At 41.3% G+C, this 16,210-nt stretch overlaps 1 protein-coding gene across 1 annotated transcript in view; it reads left to right on the top strand.

Moving 5' to 3' along the window:
- The window catches only part of LOC130215122 (rap guanine nucleotide exchange factor 6), a 96,957-nt gene that overhangs the window by 16,597 nt on the left and 64,150 nt on the right, over positions 1 to 16,210 (top strand). Inside the window, exons 5-6 of the mRNA XM_056447024.1 lie at positions 3,942 to 4,011; positions 8,434 to 8,571. Coding sequence (XP_056302999.1) covers positions 3,942 to 4,011; positions 8,434 to 8,571 — 208 coding nt within the window. The remainder of the gene's footprint in view (positions 1 to 3,941; positions 4,012 to 8,433; positions 8,572 to 16,210) is intronic.

The raw sequence follows: 16,210 nt of genomic DNA, 5'->3' as shown, positions 1-16,210 counted from the left end.
GTGTGTCAGTATGTGTGTGTGAATATTCAGTGTATCTGTATGTTTGTGTGTGTGTATTCAGTATGCGTCTATGTCTGTTTGCATCTCTGCGTGTGTGGGTTTGCGTGTGTGTGTGTGTGTGTGTGTGTGTGTGTGTGTGTGTGTGTGTGTGTGTGTGTGTGTGTGTGTGTGTGTGTGTGTGTGTGTGTGTGTGTGTGTGTGTGTGTAGCAGGAGTTTCACTTCATCAACCTGCCTCTCATTTCTCTTTCCTCATTCCAGCAGTAGATTTGCTGGATGTTCAGTTCACTAATGCTGTGTTCAGCAGACACACACACACACACACACACACACTCCTCCTCCTCCAGATACAGCTGTACACTAGACTGTTGCTGTATTTACAGTATAATATGCTTCAGTATGTTCAGGGCTTCAGTGCATTATGCTTTAACATGCCTGTAGATAACAAACACACTGAGGGAGCTGAACACGCCTGCATTCACCAACATTCTGACTGTAGAGCTAAAACAATCCTGGATACAGATAAGGCAGAGTTCCCACATGAAGATCTGATATATGGCAGTGATTTTAAACTACACACAAGTTCACTTTTAGATTTCACATACTTAAATACATGTGATAAATGCGGCAATCATTACACAATAATGCAGAAATGCATGTGCAGGTTTTTCAACCAGTGGAATTACAGATATATACAGATATAATCAAATATATCAGCTTTGACTTTAAATATAGTTGAGGTCAGAATTATTAGCCCCCCTCTTTATTTATTTCCTCAATTTCTGTTTAACGGAGAGCAGATATCTCCAGCACATCTCTAATCATAACAGTGTTAATAACTCATCTCTAATCACTGATTTATTTTCTCTCTGTCATGATGACAGCACATAATATTAGACTAGATATTCTTCAAGACACTAGTATTCAGCTTAAAGTGACATTTAAAGGCTTCACTAGGGTAATTAGGGTAAAGTTAGGGTAATTAGGCAAGTCATTGTATAACAGTGGTTTATTCTGGAGACAATCCAACACTAATATTGCTGAAGGGGGCTAATAATATTGAGCTTAAAATGGCTTTAAAACTATTAAAAACTGCTTTTATTCTAGCTGAAATAAAACAAATAAGACTTTCAGCAGAAGAACAAATATTAGAGGAAATACTGTGAGAAATTCCTCAATCTGAGAAACATCATCAGGGAAATTCAGAAGGGGGCTAATAATTCTGACTTCAACTGTAAGTGTTGATATAGGGCCATAAATATACGCACACACACACACATGCACACAAACACTTTCATAAAGCCCTTACTCATGTGACAGACACACACAAACTCACACTCGCACACACACACACCCACACGCGTCAGGAATAGAGCGTGCTGTATAAGCCGAGAGTTTGTCATTCAGGAGTCTCCCTCCAGCAGCTCTGCTTCACTCTTCCTCTCTGTCATCTGGGTCTCTGGTAAATCAGCAGATTTCCCTCAGAATGGAGGACCCGGCTGCCCTGCGGAGGTGGGAATAGTTGAGATGCTTTGAGCTGGTTTGGTGGCATTGTTGTGTCTGTCGGTCACACACACACACACACAGCCGCTGGTGCAGCTCTTCATGTCTGTGAAACTCTGATCTTCATTCATTGTCTCTGTGAGTAACTCTGTTGTTCCTCTGCGCTCTGACCTCAGATCAGTGTGAGTGTGTGTGTGTCCAGTGTGTGTTGTTTGTCATGTGTCGTCATGGAGACGTGTTTGTCTTCAGTGGTCAGGGTTTACAGCATCATCAGTGTCAGGAAGAGAAAGTTCAGCACAGACTCTCGCTTCTCTCCAACACTCACGAGTTTAGTATGACGCCTTCCTTTGAGCTAAACCACAGTCACAGCAGTGATATTAAGTAAATAAACTAAATAAAGTCAGCTCAACAGTTTCAGATGTCCTCATTTTTAACTGAAGTGACTGATCACTTTAGCAGTGGTGTGATGTAATGAAGGTACAGTAATGCACCTCAGAGGAAAAGTGGTGATTTTGACATGGCCTTTTCTGTAATATCATCACATTAAAAAAGTTCTGTTCCAGAACCGGTGAAGGATTGTAAAGGAGTATGCACTTATCTCAGTGTTATTTATAATTACTTTTATTTATTAATATGTTTATAGACATGTTATTATTATTTTTCTGTTTAATTTCATTTGTTTTTCTTATGTATTTTTATTTATTTTTGTTGTTTTGTTTACCTGTTTGTTGTTCTCTGTAATGGTTGAAAATGTTATATTAGGTACACCTGTCCAACTGCTCGTTAATGCAAATGTCTAATTAGCCAATCACATGGCAGCAGCTCAGTGCATTTAGGCATGTAGACATGGTCAAGACGATCTGCTGCAGGTCAAAGCGAGCATCAGAATGGGGAAGAAAGGGGATTTAAGTGACGCTGAACGTGGCATGGTTGTTGCTGCCAGACGGGCTGCTCTGAGTATTTCAGAAACAGCTGATCTACTGGGATTTTCACGCACAACCATCTCTAGGGTTTACAGAGAATGGTCCGACAAAGAGGAAATATCCAGTGAGCGGCAGTTCTGTGGGCGCAAATGCATTGTTGATGCCAGAGGTCAGAGGAGAATGGCCAGACTGGTTCCAGCTGATAGAAAGGCAACAGTAACTCAAATAAGCACTCGTTACAACCGAGGTCTGCAGAAGAGCATCTCTGAACACACAACACGTCCAACCTTGAGGCGGATGGGCTACAGCAGCAGAAGACCACACCGGGTGCCGCTCCTGTCAGCTAAGAACAGGAAACTGAGGCTACAATTCACACAGGCTCACCAAAACTGGACAATAGAAGATTGGAGAAACGTTGCCTGGTCTGATGAGTCTCCATTTCTGCTGACACATTCGGATGCTCGGCTCACAATTTGGCCTCAACAACATGAAAGCATGGATCCATCCTGCCTTGTATCAGCGGTTCAGGCTGGTGCTGGTGGTGTAATGGTGTGGGGGAGATTTTCTTTGGGTCCATTAGTACCAATTGAGCATGGTGTCAACGCCACAGCCTACCTGAGTAATGTTGCTGACCATGTCCATCCCTTTATGAGCACAGTGTCTCCATCTTCTGATGGCTACTTCCAGCAGGATAACGCACCATGTCATAAAGCACCAATCATCTCAGACTGGTTTCTTGAACATGACAATGAGTTCACTGTACTCAAATGGCCTCCACAGTCACCAGAGCTCAATCCAATAGAGCACCTTTGGGATGTGGTGGAACGGGAGATTGGCATCATGGATGTGCAGCCGACAAATCTGCAGTGACTGTGTGATGCTATCATGTCAATATGGAGCAAAGACTTCCCATTCCTGACTTCCCATTCATTACAATAGTTTGGCTGTTTTTACTGCCATTTATTTCTGTAACTGTACCGGTGTTCTGTCTTCTCAGAACTGTTGCACAAAAAAAATCACTATTTCTGCAGCCTAAAATGAAGTGTGGCTAAAATCTGCACGTCCAATAAAAATGAAGGCAAATTATTATTATATTTATTATTATATTTATTATTTTTGATTATCCACAGAACAAACCACTGTTGTTCAACAATTAACCTAATTAAGCCTCTAAATTTGACTTTAAGCTGATTATCTTGCAAAATAACTAGTCAAATAGCATGTACTGTCATCTTGGAAAAACTAGAGAAACCAGCTATCGGAAATGGTTTATAAAACTAGTGTCATTAGAAATGTACTGATATAATCTCAGTTAAACATCACTTGGGAAATATTTAAAACATCATTTTGATTTGACAGGAGGTGTGTGTGCTTTAGATCATCTGTACTGACATCACCTTATATTACTCAGATTACTGTGTCAGTTCAGTTAGTATGTTGTACCTAATGTCACATTACTGCCACTTGTCTGACCGCTAACTGGAGTGAGTGTGTGTGTGTGTGTGTGTCTTCTGTAGTTTTGGGACGCAGCGTGGAGGAAGACGAGGCTGTGAATGCATCACTCTAGAGCCGTCAGAGATGATTGTGGTGAGTGGAGCGACACACACACACACATAGACACACACACACATAGACACACACACACATAGACACACACACATATGCTCCCTATAGCTCCCTAGACAGTTCATCAGTTGGTAGTGTGCACTAATTTGAGCACTAGTGAGGGCACTGATGAGCTTGGATCTCTACACTGAGTGTGACATGAGAGCGTCCTGATCAACACTGGAGTTTATAAACGACAGCAGGACTAAACATTCTCATATATTGATTTAATACGCTTTTTAAAGTACATTACAGCTAAATAATGTGATTATTTCATCACCAGCAACATTTCAGCCGGTAAACAGCTATAAATGTTGGCTAGGTTGTTCCTAAACTAGCTCTGTTCATTAATTACAAATTATTTTTAGATTAACGCTCTCATGTGTTGTTGCGTGTGATTGTTTGGGTCACGTGATTCATATTTCGCTCTTCCAAACTTCTGTTAAGGGCACATATATAGTGTGTATCGATGTTCCCTGATTTTCACAGTGCATTTTGGCACTTTTCAGGGTTTCAAACAACTTTACAGAACATGTGTTTACGCTAATGTTTTCTAAAAGATAAGCAAAACTCTAATTATAGTTGGATTCTTGAGTCAATCCTTAATGTTACAGGGAAAGTACTGCACTGTCTGCTATGCCCACAAGAGGGCGAATAGAAACCAGATTAAACCATCACATGTTTCATTCAAATGAAATGACACCCACTTTTTAATGTGCATAAACTTACAACCAGCTCTTCTTATATGAAACATTATTTCCTTTATGTGAATAAAAGGGAAATTAGGACTCAAGTAAACCGAGGTCATCAATAACCTGAGAAAACACTTTCAGAGAGTGTAATGCAGGACAAACACAAAATAGCAAACTGCTGTTCAGAGTCAAGCTGCTCACTGTCACTCCATCTACACACTTCATCAAAACACAGAGATTAGTACACATCTATCTGATGGGAAACATATGAATAAACTATCAAGTGTGATTACAGCACTAATAAAAGCTGTTTCTGAGAGGATTAGTGTGTAGTGCCACATATAATGTTGCTTTTGCTTTTCCTCAACTGTAATCAAAGGATCCAGCATTTTCTATTCTTTCAGTTTTAGACAGAACTTTTTTATTTTTGTTTTAGTCTTGAAAGTCTAAAAGTCGCCTCGACACACCAACAATTCCAATGCAGATTCATGCATTCGACTGTGTCTTTTTTAATAAAATCGACCAATATTCGAAATTCTAATTATTTTTTGACAGCCCTACACAGTATATATATATATATATGATTTTTTTTTAATCTTCAAATATTTCAAATGATGTTTCTCAGATTGAGGAATTTCTCACAGTATTTCCTTGAATATTTGTTCTTCTGGAGAAAGTCTTATTTGTTTTATTTCAGCTAGAATAAAAGCAGTTTTTAATTGTTTTATATTAGCCCCCTTCAGCAATATTAGTGTTGGATTGTCTCCAGAATAAACCACTGTTATACAATGACTTGCCTAATTACCCTAACTTTACCCTAATTACCCTAGTGAAGCCTTTAAATGTCACTTTAAGCTGAATACTAGTGTCTTGAAGAATATCTAGTCTAATATTATTTACTGTCATCATGACAAAGAGAAAAGACATCAGTTAATAGTTCCTCTGGGTTCTGCATAGTCTTAAGTTGCTTTTTCCATGAACACACACTTTTATCTAAAGTGACCTGCTAATGAGGAACTCTTTAAAGCTGCATGTGATGCTGTGTGGCCCAAACAGACCATTTTAATACAGTAGAGTTTCTGCTGAGCTGTGAACTGCTCTCATGTATAACTCTGCTGCCATGCACTAGACTTTTTCATTATAGTGATGCACCAATCAGGATTTTCCAAGGCTAATTCAGATATTTTTATTGGCAAATTGGATGATTCGATACTTATTTTCGATGTTTTACTTGCAAATTGGATGATTCATTAGAAATTTTCAAGGTTTTTTACTAGCAAATTGGATTATTTTAATACCATTTTTAAAATGTTTTTCCCTGCAAATTAGACGATTCAATAAAAAAATTAGAGGTTTTAACTCGCAAAATGGATGATTTGATCATTTTTTATGTTTTTACTAGGTAATTAGACGATTCGATTCCAATTTTTGATGTTTTTACAAACAAATTGGATGATTCGTTACTAGGGCAGCACAATATATGGTTTCAGCATTAATATTGAAATGTGATCATTCACAATAGTCTCATTTCAGAATATGCAATGTTGAATCTGGATTATAATTGATCATTTCACAAATGTTTTTTGAGGCCTGTGAACTGTGTGAAGGTTTAATAAGCATTCAGGTATAATATATTATACCGTTTGTAACTTTAAAAAGTTAAAAGATTTTGCAGATGCACTACCCTACATAATCATCCCAATCAATCTAAAATCATGAATTCTTTCCAAATATTTAATCAAGTCATCTAGTGAAACTGTATTCATATCGCAAGATACAGTTGAAGTCAGAATGTTTATTTATTTTTTATTTTTTCCCCAATTTCTGTTTAACAGAGAGCAGATTTTTCAACACATTTCTAAAGATAATAGTGTTAATAACTCATCTCTGATAACTGATTTATTTTCTCTTTGTCATGATGACAGTAAATAATATTAGACTAGATATTCTTCAAGACACTTCTATACAGCTTAAAATGACATTTAAAGGCTTAACTAGGTTAATTAGGCAGGTTAGGGTAATTAGGCAAGTCATTGTATAATGATGGTTTGTTCTGGAGACTATTGAAAACATATTTAGCGTAAAGGGGCTAATAATATTGAGCTTAAAATAAATGTAAAAAAATTAAAAACTGCTTTTATACTAGCTGAAATAAAACAAATAAGACTTTCAGCAGAAGAACAAATATTAGAGGAAATACTGTGCTCTGTTCAACATCATTTGGGAAATATTTAAAAAAGAAGAAAAAAATTAAAGGGGTTTTAATAATTTAAGTGTATATTGCAGAATAAAAAAAACCACAATGTTATATTTTACCAATATCCTGCAGTCCTATTCAGAACCAATTATTGATGTTATTATTAGCAAATTAGATGATTCAACACCAACTTTTGATCTTTTTACTGGCAAATTGGATGATTCGATACAGATTTTCAATGTTTTTACCATAAAATTGGATAATTTCACTACAGATTTCCGATGTTTTTCATGTTTTTTTTTAGAAAGCAGACCATCTTTTTTGTGAGCGAACTGTTTATTTGCTTTATCACCGGCTGAATCTGCAGTCATTTCATATTATAGGCAACAACTGCACTTTAACACAGCAGCATTCATTATAGTGTAGTTGGTGGCTTCAAATAGATTGTATCATTTCAACATATGAAGAGGAATCGATTGGAAGAATTTTAACACTGAGTTTACCTGTACAAAAATCCCAAAACATTTTTACAGGTGCAGCAGCCTGCGGTACTTTACTAGCTTTAAAAAGTTTCAGCCAGAATTAGAGAGTAAACCACTTGATGAATCTTATCAACATGACAGTACTGTACAGAAACACATGCAAAAACATCATGGAAACACTGTGCAATAAACATTACACTAAACAACAGTACATTCAACTCTTATGCACAGAGTGAAAATAAACGAACAGACATCTAAAAATAAATAAATAAAATGGATATAAATTTATATTAAATAACCCAACTTTTTCATCACACTTTACAATAAGGATTCATTAGTTAATGTTAGTTAATGCATTCACTAAACTGAACTAACATGAACAATATTTGTACAGCGTTTATCAGTCGCAGTTCAACATTTACTAATGCATTATTCACAGTCATGCTTGTAAACATTAGTTAATGCAATCTGAGTTAACATCAACTAGCAATTAATAACTGTATTTGCATAAATGTTAACTAAGATGAATAAACATGGTAATAAATGTACCGTTCAGTGTTTGTTCATGTTAAATTCATTAACTAATACAACCTTATTTTAAAGTGTGACCCTTATAATTATAATATATTATAATATTACCCTCCCATAGCATTATTAATCAAACCAAAGCATTATTGTTCAAACTTTTCACCCACTGTGAACTATCAGATCATATCATATAATCATAATATATCACACCAGTATTCAAACTTTTCAGCGCAGCGCTTCAGCATTAGCCGAGCGCGCTACAGACGAGACGTGTTGTTGAGCTCGCAGAGGATATTTGTGTATTTACTGCTTCCTACAGGAAGCTGTGGCCTGACTGCTGCATTACACTAGCCTCAAACACACACACACACACAGTTTCTTGAGTTCTGTATAGCATGTGAAGGCCGTCCAGATGAGTGTCCTGCGCCTGCACCGGCTCTCCGTCATCTGGAGGAACTGGATGTTTAATCAGTCTGCTGACGGCTGTGATTCTGGGCCCGCACAGGTGGAGAACGCCAGCGAAACCGACCACGCGGACTTACAGAGACACGGCTCGCAGAGACAGTCCCGCCGACGCTTCTGTAGGGTCAGCGCTGGCGGAGAGAGACAGATGATCGTGGACAGCCAGGACAACACTGACACGGTGAGAGCCTTTCTATCCTCTGTTCCTGTACTAATGTCCCCACAAGTATAGCAACACCAGTACATCTGAATATAAAATCTCCATTTAAATGTCTCCATTAAGGAAAACGGCTCAGAAATCAGCCAGAATTAAGAATTGTGAAGATGTGAACGTGCTGATTTGCTGTGAGGGTTGAGTTTATGGGTAGGGTAGAAGAATATACAGTCTGTAGTGTAAAAGTCATTACGTCTATGTGAAGTCCCCATAAAGATAGTTGTACAAGGTAGTGTGTGTGGTTATTCGTGTAAACTTCAGAGTGTGTTTGATGATGGCGGAGAGAGACAGATGATCGTAGACCACCTGAACACCACAGACACGTTAAGAGTGTTCGGATCTTGTATTGTTTGTGTCTTGTAATCATTGTCCCCATAAGGTTGTGGAATATACAGTCTGTAGTGTAAAAGTCATTACGTCTATGGAAAGTCACCATAAAGATAGCTGTTATGTGTGTGTGTATGTGTGTGTGTTGTTACGAGTGGACACCACGGACATGTTGAGAGTGCTTGTGTATTGTGTTCCTATACAAATGTCCCCATAAGTATAGCAGTACCAGTAAATTTGAATTTAAATAATTGTCCCCATGAGGAAAACGGCTCATAAATCAGCCAGAATGAAGTATTGTGAAGATGTGGAAGTGCAGATTGTCTGCTGTGAGGGTTGTGTTTATGGGTAGTGTACAGTACAAACTTCATTACAGCTGTGGGAAGTCCCCACAAAGATAGCTGAACAAGTGTGTGTGTAGACTTCAGAGTGTGTTTGACGCGGGAGTTTCTGCGCTGATATGATCCGTCTGTCAGTTAGTTTTCTCAGTAATCACACAGAGACACCAGGCCTTCACATTCACTGCAAACAATGCTTCTCTTAGCTAAAGATTGGGTCTTGTTTCCAGATATCAGAGCACTCTCAAATCAAGAAGTGTTTTAGAGACAAGTAAAAGATATTGTGTTGTTTTCAGAAATAATGAGTCAGATATACTGTTTCACTGAAAACAAGCCAAAAACGAGAATATTTTGACTAGAAACAAGACAAACTCTAACTCTAAGTAAGAAGAGCATTTTTTTCAGTAGTGTGTGTGTGTGTGTGTGTGTGTGTGTGTGTGTGTGTGTGTGTGTGTGTGTGTGTGTGTGTGTGTGTGTGTGTGTGCGTGTGCGTGTGTGTGTGTGTGTGTGTGTTTGTGTGTGTGTGTTAGCTGTGTTTAAACCTGTTGTGTGTCTGTGCTGATGTCATGTCCTGTCACAGGTAAGAGTTGATCCTCTCTGGTAAACACATGTGTTGAATATTCTCCTTCATTGGGCCTCAACACTGAGCACATGATCAGATCTTTGCTCTTGCACACAATGGATATCTTAAATGCCTCTTTTGCACAATATCTTGCACAATATTGTTCTGTCTTATGTAAACGTCCCTGTCTAGTATTTATAGTATATGTATAGTTAGATTAGTGCTTCAGTACACTTAATAATCACTTTTATTACTTATTTACTACATATTTAAACTAGTACTTATTTAAAATGAGTTAAAGAATTCGTAAAGTTTTTTGGGGGACAACTTAATTGTTTTTATGTTCAAATTAAGAGAACTTAATAGATTTGAGTTGGGACAGCATGAAGGAGTTGCACTGTAAAAAATGCTGTGTACCACACAATTCCTTCATGTTGTCCCAACACAAATCCATTAAGTTAACCTAATTGTTTTTACAAATTTAAGTTGATTGAACATAAAACAATTAAGTCCACCCAAAAACCTCACAAATAGTGTTGATTGAGTTGATTTTAAGTAAGTAGTTTGAGAATAATACAATAGTTATTGAGTGTATGTGCAGTGTTGACTTGTTTAAATGTACTAATAAGAGATGCAAATAATTATGTAAAAGTCTTAAATTCAGCCAGTATTCATTGTTTGCAATCAGTTTCCTTAAAATGTTTTGTGTAAATCCAATCAATGTTTGGATTCAAGCTGGATTAGACTTGAATATCGTTGATTTCAGACAGTTGAGCCGTAAATGAGCACACAGGACAGATAGACTCGTCTGCGTTTCCGTTCAGTCTGCGCAACACATGAAGAGTAAAGGTGTTTCCTGAAGTCTGAAAGCCTGCAGAGACTTCCTGAAGAGTGTAAACACCAGATGCATGCTGGGAAGCCTGTACCGCGCGAGGGTTAAGGCACAGATCTGAGCTTTCTGTTTTATATGTATTGAAATGCATTAAGCGTTCAGAGTGATTACCTGCGTCTCTTCACAAGAATAAACAAGCCGTGATCTGTTGAGTTAATATGAGAACAATAACATTAGCCTCTTTTAGGAAAATTCCTGGTACATTACCATAAAGAGGATCATGTGTGATCGGCCTCTTTTAAAAACACAGGGAAATCCACTCCAGTCATTTTAGAGATTTTCACTGGTAAAAATCTCTAAACAAGCCTTTTTTGGCCCATTTCCACTGAGCGGTTTGGTACGGTTCGGTTCGGTACGCTTTTATGGCCGTTTCCACTGTCAAAGGATACCTAATAGCGAACCGTATCGTCCCACTTTTTGGTCATTCTTTGCAAAGGGTACCAACAGGCTCAAAGGATACCATAAGGTGGAGCTCGACGCGCAGCTGAACGCTATTGGTTTACAGAGATACATCACTCACTGAAGCAGGAGAATGAAAACAAAGGACACAGCCGAGACCATAATAATATATACATATAATAACAAGCCATGGTCGACCCGAGCTCAAACAAACCTTGTCGTCATCTTGATGAACAGCCACAAAGCCAACAAGAGCAGAATCTGCCGTGTCCTGCTGTTGTGTTAAGAGCCCGTCTAAAAGTGCGAGAGGTTTCTCTTTCTCCAGAGATCTCGCTGTGTGTCTATAGTTAAAATAATGAACTGCTTGAGCTCATATTAATAACGTGCTCATCATCATTGAAGCGCTCTGATATTTGATCCTTTCAGAAAGAGACAAACGTGAGAGTGAAGCACGAAAAAACAAAGGAGAAGCCAGAAAAAACAGTAGCAAATGATGCTTCAGCAACCTAAAACATGAACACACTGCCATGTTGAACTGTTATCATCGCCTTCTGGACTATTATGAGCTCAGAATGATGGAGTTACTGTCTAACAGAGGCTACATGTGCTGCTGAAGATCACACACACAGATGAGAGGTTTGCACTGACTGTGGGCTATATGTTGTGTTGTTTCTGAACCAAATAAGGACTAAATGTCTGTTGTGTGTAGTTTATCAGTAATCAGTAACATATCGGAGACTGGAAGGGGCTGTGTGTGTTCATTAATGCTGCATTTATTTATTTATTTTATATCATCGCAGACGTTACAGGAGGCTATTTCACACTGTCATTGATCTGCAGTTATAATCATGTTGATAAAAGGTTAGTGATGAACATTTATACAGTATTGATGTGTATAAAGCCTCTGTGTTGTGAGAAGTGCTGCTCATATGATATGTGAACGACCTGTACGGCTTTACTGTAGACAATTCCTCCAGTAAATATGACGTCGTCTCAAACTTTGTCGTACACCACACCCTCCAAAAGGAGACCCTTGTGGCAGTGGAAACGCAAGCTTGATAAAGGTGACCCGTACCGACCCGTACCGTACTGCACCTCTCAGTGGAAACAGGCCATTTGAGATGAAAATGTTAAAGCTCAGCTTAAAGAAATTACGTTTAAAGTATTTTATTAACTGTAATGTAAATAAATCATATCATCATTTGCATATTAGTTGATGAAATGATAATAAAAGACTGATCTCTCTGTTACTATTGATCCTTTATGCTGAAATACACTGAACATGCTGTGTTTGAGAGGCAAATATTAACCCTTACCCAACACATTTGATCTTTTAGTCAACAGTGTATGAATATGCAAACTGCTGTGTGTGTGTGTGTGTGTGTGTGTGTGTGTGTGTGTGTGTGTGTTTGTTTTTATATCCTGGCGGGGACTTGGACCTGTTTGCACACCAAACCCGTGGGGACCTTTTGAGCGGTGGGGACCTGAATGTGGGTCCCCACCGGCACAACCATTGAAACTGATAGAAAAGGCCATTTTAACATAGGGGGCAGTGTTTTTCTGAATTTTCCCAAAAGTCCTTTTGGGGTTGGTTTCATCAGACATGAACTGTGTGTGTGTAAAAAGTGTGTATGAGAGTGCGCCTTCAATGGTCAATATTGGAACAACTGTGTGTGCAGTTTTTTGCGAGTGCGCCCTCTATGGTCAATATTGGAACAACCGGATGTGCTGTTTTGAGAGTGCGCCCTCTATGGTCAATATTGGAACAACCGGATGTGCAGTTTTGAGAGTGCGCCCTCTATGGTCAATATTGGAACAACCATATGTACGTTATTGAGAGTGCACCCTCAATGGTCAGTATTAACTGAATAACACTATTAACTAATTATGATTAACACTGATTAATTTAATTTGCAGATACAAGCTAATTTTAATCATGCAATATTATTATTTAATTAAAAGAAATTGTAAAACTTGTTAAATGATTATGGACTTTTTCCAGAAGTGAGAAAGTAATGAAGTAAACAATGATTTTTACATACACATTTACATTAAATATTCCACTCTCATTAATAAGCACTGAAATTACATGAAGTTGATGAGCACAACCAAAATTATATGAATTTAGACAGATTTTTCTGTTTTTAATGACAAGGAAGGTGCACTATAATGTATTTTCCTATGTTATAAGAATATATTTTTAGTGAGAACAATGATCATTGATGCACAGTACTATTATTTTGACAGACGCTGCTTGATATTTGATGGAATGGTCCATTCTTCAGTTTGATCTAACGATAATAGCTTATTGTACAACTGCAAGCACTGTATTTGAAGGAAACAACCTAAAAAAATGATTAAGATTTAGAAAAACACATTTTCAGTGATGCGCAGAGACAGATAATTGTACTTACAAAATATATATATATATATATATATGAGTTTCTTTAAAATAGATAACAGATGTGCACATTGTCTGCACAGCTTTATCAATGTAATTAAATTTAAGTTTAAAACAATCATGGACCATTTTCATGGATCTATTGGAATATTTATCCTAAAACATGATATGGATATTAGATTATTATTAGCAATAAAAATCTGAGTTTTTACTGCATGGATAACTATGGGGCAGCCAGCTCCATCAAATTTTGCACTGCTTCCAGCTTTTGAGCAAATGAGGTAGGTTTTGCTGTTATGTGTATCAACAAAACCCAAGTGATGTTCAAGCACTGGTCATTTTGGCCATTGACAATTTTGCATACTTTCAGGCTGTAGTTTATATTAAAATATGACCCATGTTATCAGTTCTTAATACAATGATGTGGATTTAGCCAAGTAATGCATGTTGCATAAGTGCCAACGCTCTTATGGTTATCAGCTGGAGTGCCAACAAGACTCAAGGGCACTCCAGTTTATATGTACACATTTACCAGCTACTCACCAACATCATGCTTTGCACCAATCCTATTACTCTCTACAGCTGATGACAATCTGGATTTGTCACGCACATATATCTGCAGGTCATTATTGGCAACCTCAGCCTCAGCTCTACGCCCAAGCATTCCTCAGCTCCGCTTCACGCCCAGGCCTGTCACGGCTTGGCTCCACACACATGCTCGCCTCAGCCCCACACACATGCCTCGCACAGCACTGCTTCACGTCCAAGCCCACCTCAGCTCCGCTTAACACCAAGGCACGTCACGGCTCGGCTTCACACCCAGGCTTGTCTCAGCTCCACACACATGCCCGCCACAGCACCACTTCATGCCCAGGCCCGCCTCAGCTCTGCTCCATGCTCAGTCCTGCCTCAGCTCCGCTTCACACCTAGGCCCGCCTCAGCTCTGCTCTACGCTCATGCCTGCCTCAGCTCAACCTCAGCTCCATGCCCAGGCCTGCCTCAGCTCCACTTCACACCTAGGCCAGCCTCAGCTCTGCTGCACACCCATGCCTACCTCAGCTCAGCCTCAGCTCCACACCCAGACCTGCCTCAGCTCCACTTCACGCCCAGGCTCACCTCAGCTCCACACCCATGCCTGGCACAGCTCCGCTTCACGCCCAGTCCTGCCTCAGTTCCGCTTCACGTCCAGGCCTGTCACGGCTCGGCTGCACACCCAGGCTCACCTCAGCTCCACCCCAGCTTTGCTTCACGCCCAGGTCCGCCACAGCTCTGCTTCACGCCCAGGCCCTCCTCAGCTCTACGCCCAGGCTCGCCTCAGCTCCACTCCTAGGCCCGCCTCAGCTCAGCTTCAGCTCCACGCCCATGCCTGCCTCAGCTCAGCATCAGCTGCACGCCTAGGCCCTCCTCAGCTCTGTGCTCTGCTACACTCCAGGCCCGCTTCAGCTCCGCTTCACGCCCAGGACCACCTCAGCTCGGCTCCATGCCCTGGCCCACCTCAGGCCCATGCCCAGGCCTGCCTCAGCTCAGCCCCATGTCCAGGCCCTCCTCAGCTCCACGCCCAGGCTCGCCTCAGCTTCACTCCTAGGCCCGCCTCAGCTCAGCTTCAGCTCCACGCCCATGTTTGCCTCAGCTCAGCATCAGCTGCACGCCTAGGCCCTCCTCAGCTCTGTGCTCTGCTACACTCCAGGCCCGCTTCAGTTCCGCTTCACACCCAGGACCACCTCAGCTCGGCTCCATGCCCAGGCCCACCTCAGGCCCATGCCCAGGCCTGCCTCAGCTCAGCCCCATGTCCAGGCTCTCCTCAGCTCCAAGGCCAGGCCCTCCTCAGCTCCACGCCCAGGCTCGCCTCAGCTCCACTCCTAGGCCCGCCTCAGCTCAGCTTCAGCTCCACGCCCATGCCTGCCTCAGCTCAGCATCAGCTGCATGCCTAGGCCCTCCTCCTCTGTGCTCTGCTACACTCCAGGCCCGCTTCAGCTCCGCTTCACGCCCAGGACCACCTCAGCTCGGCTCCATGCCCCGGCCCACCTCAGGCCCATGCCCAGGCCTGCCTCAGCTCAGCCCCATGTCCAGGCTCTCCTCAGCTCCAAGGCCAGGCCCTCCTCAGCTCCACGCCCAGGCTCGCCTCAGCTCCACTCCTAGGCCCGCCTCAGCTCAGCTTCAGCTCCACGCCCATGCCTGCCTCAGCTCAGCATCAGCTGCACGCCTAGGCCCTCCTCAGCTCTGTGCTCTGCTACACTCCAGGCCCGCTTCAGCTCCGCTTCACGCCCAGGACCACCTCAGCTCGGCTCCATGCCCTGGCCCACCTCAGGCCTGCCTCAGCTCAGCCCCATGTCCAGGCCCTCCTCAGCTCCACGCCCAGGCTCGCCTCAGCTCCACTCCTAGGCCCGCCTCAGCTCAGCTTCAGCTCCACGCCCATGCCTGCCTCAGCTCAGCATCAGCTGCACGCCTAGGCCCTCCTCAGCTCTGTGCTCTGCTACACTGCAGGCCCGCTTCAGCTCCGCTTCACGCCCAGGACCACCTCAGCTCGGCTCCATGCCCAGGCCCACCTCAGGCCCATGCCCAGGCCTGCCTCAGCTCAGCCCCATGTCCAGGCTCTCCTCAGCTCCACGCCCAGGCTTGCCTCAGCTCAGGGGCGTAGCAACCGGGGAGGACGGGGGGGATCCGTCCCCCTCACTTTTAGAGACAGA

Source organism: Danio aesculapii, chromosome 21 (assembly GCF_903798145.1).
Source record: "Danio aesculapii chromosome 21, fDanAes4.1, whole genome shotgun sequence".
Taxonomy (NCBI): Eukaryota; Metazoa; Chordata; class Actinopteri; order Cypriniformes; family Danionidae; genus Danio; species Danio aesculapii.
The sequence above is the reverse complement of the archived record's forward strand: the minus strand, read 5'-3'. Positions and strand labels throughout refer to the sequence as shown.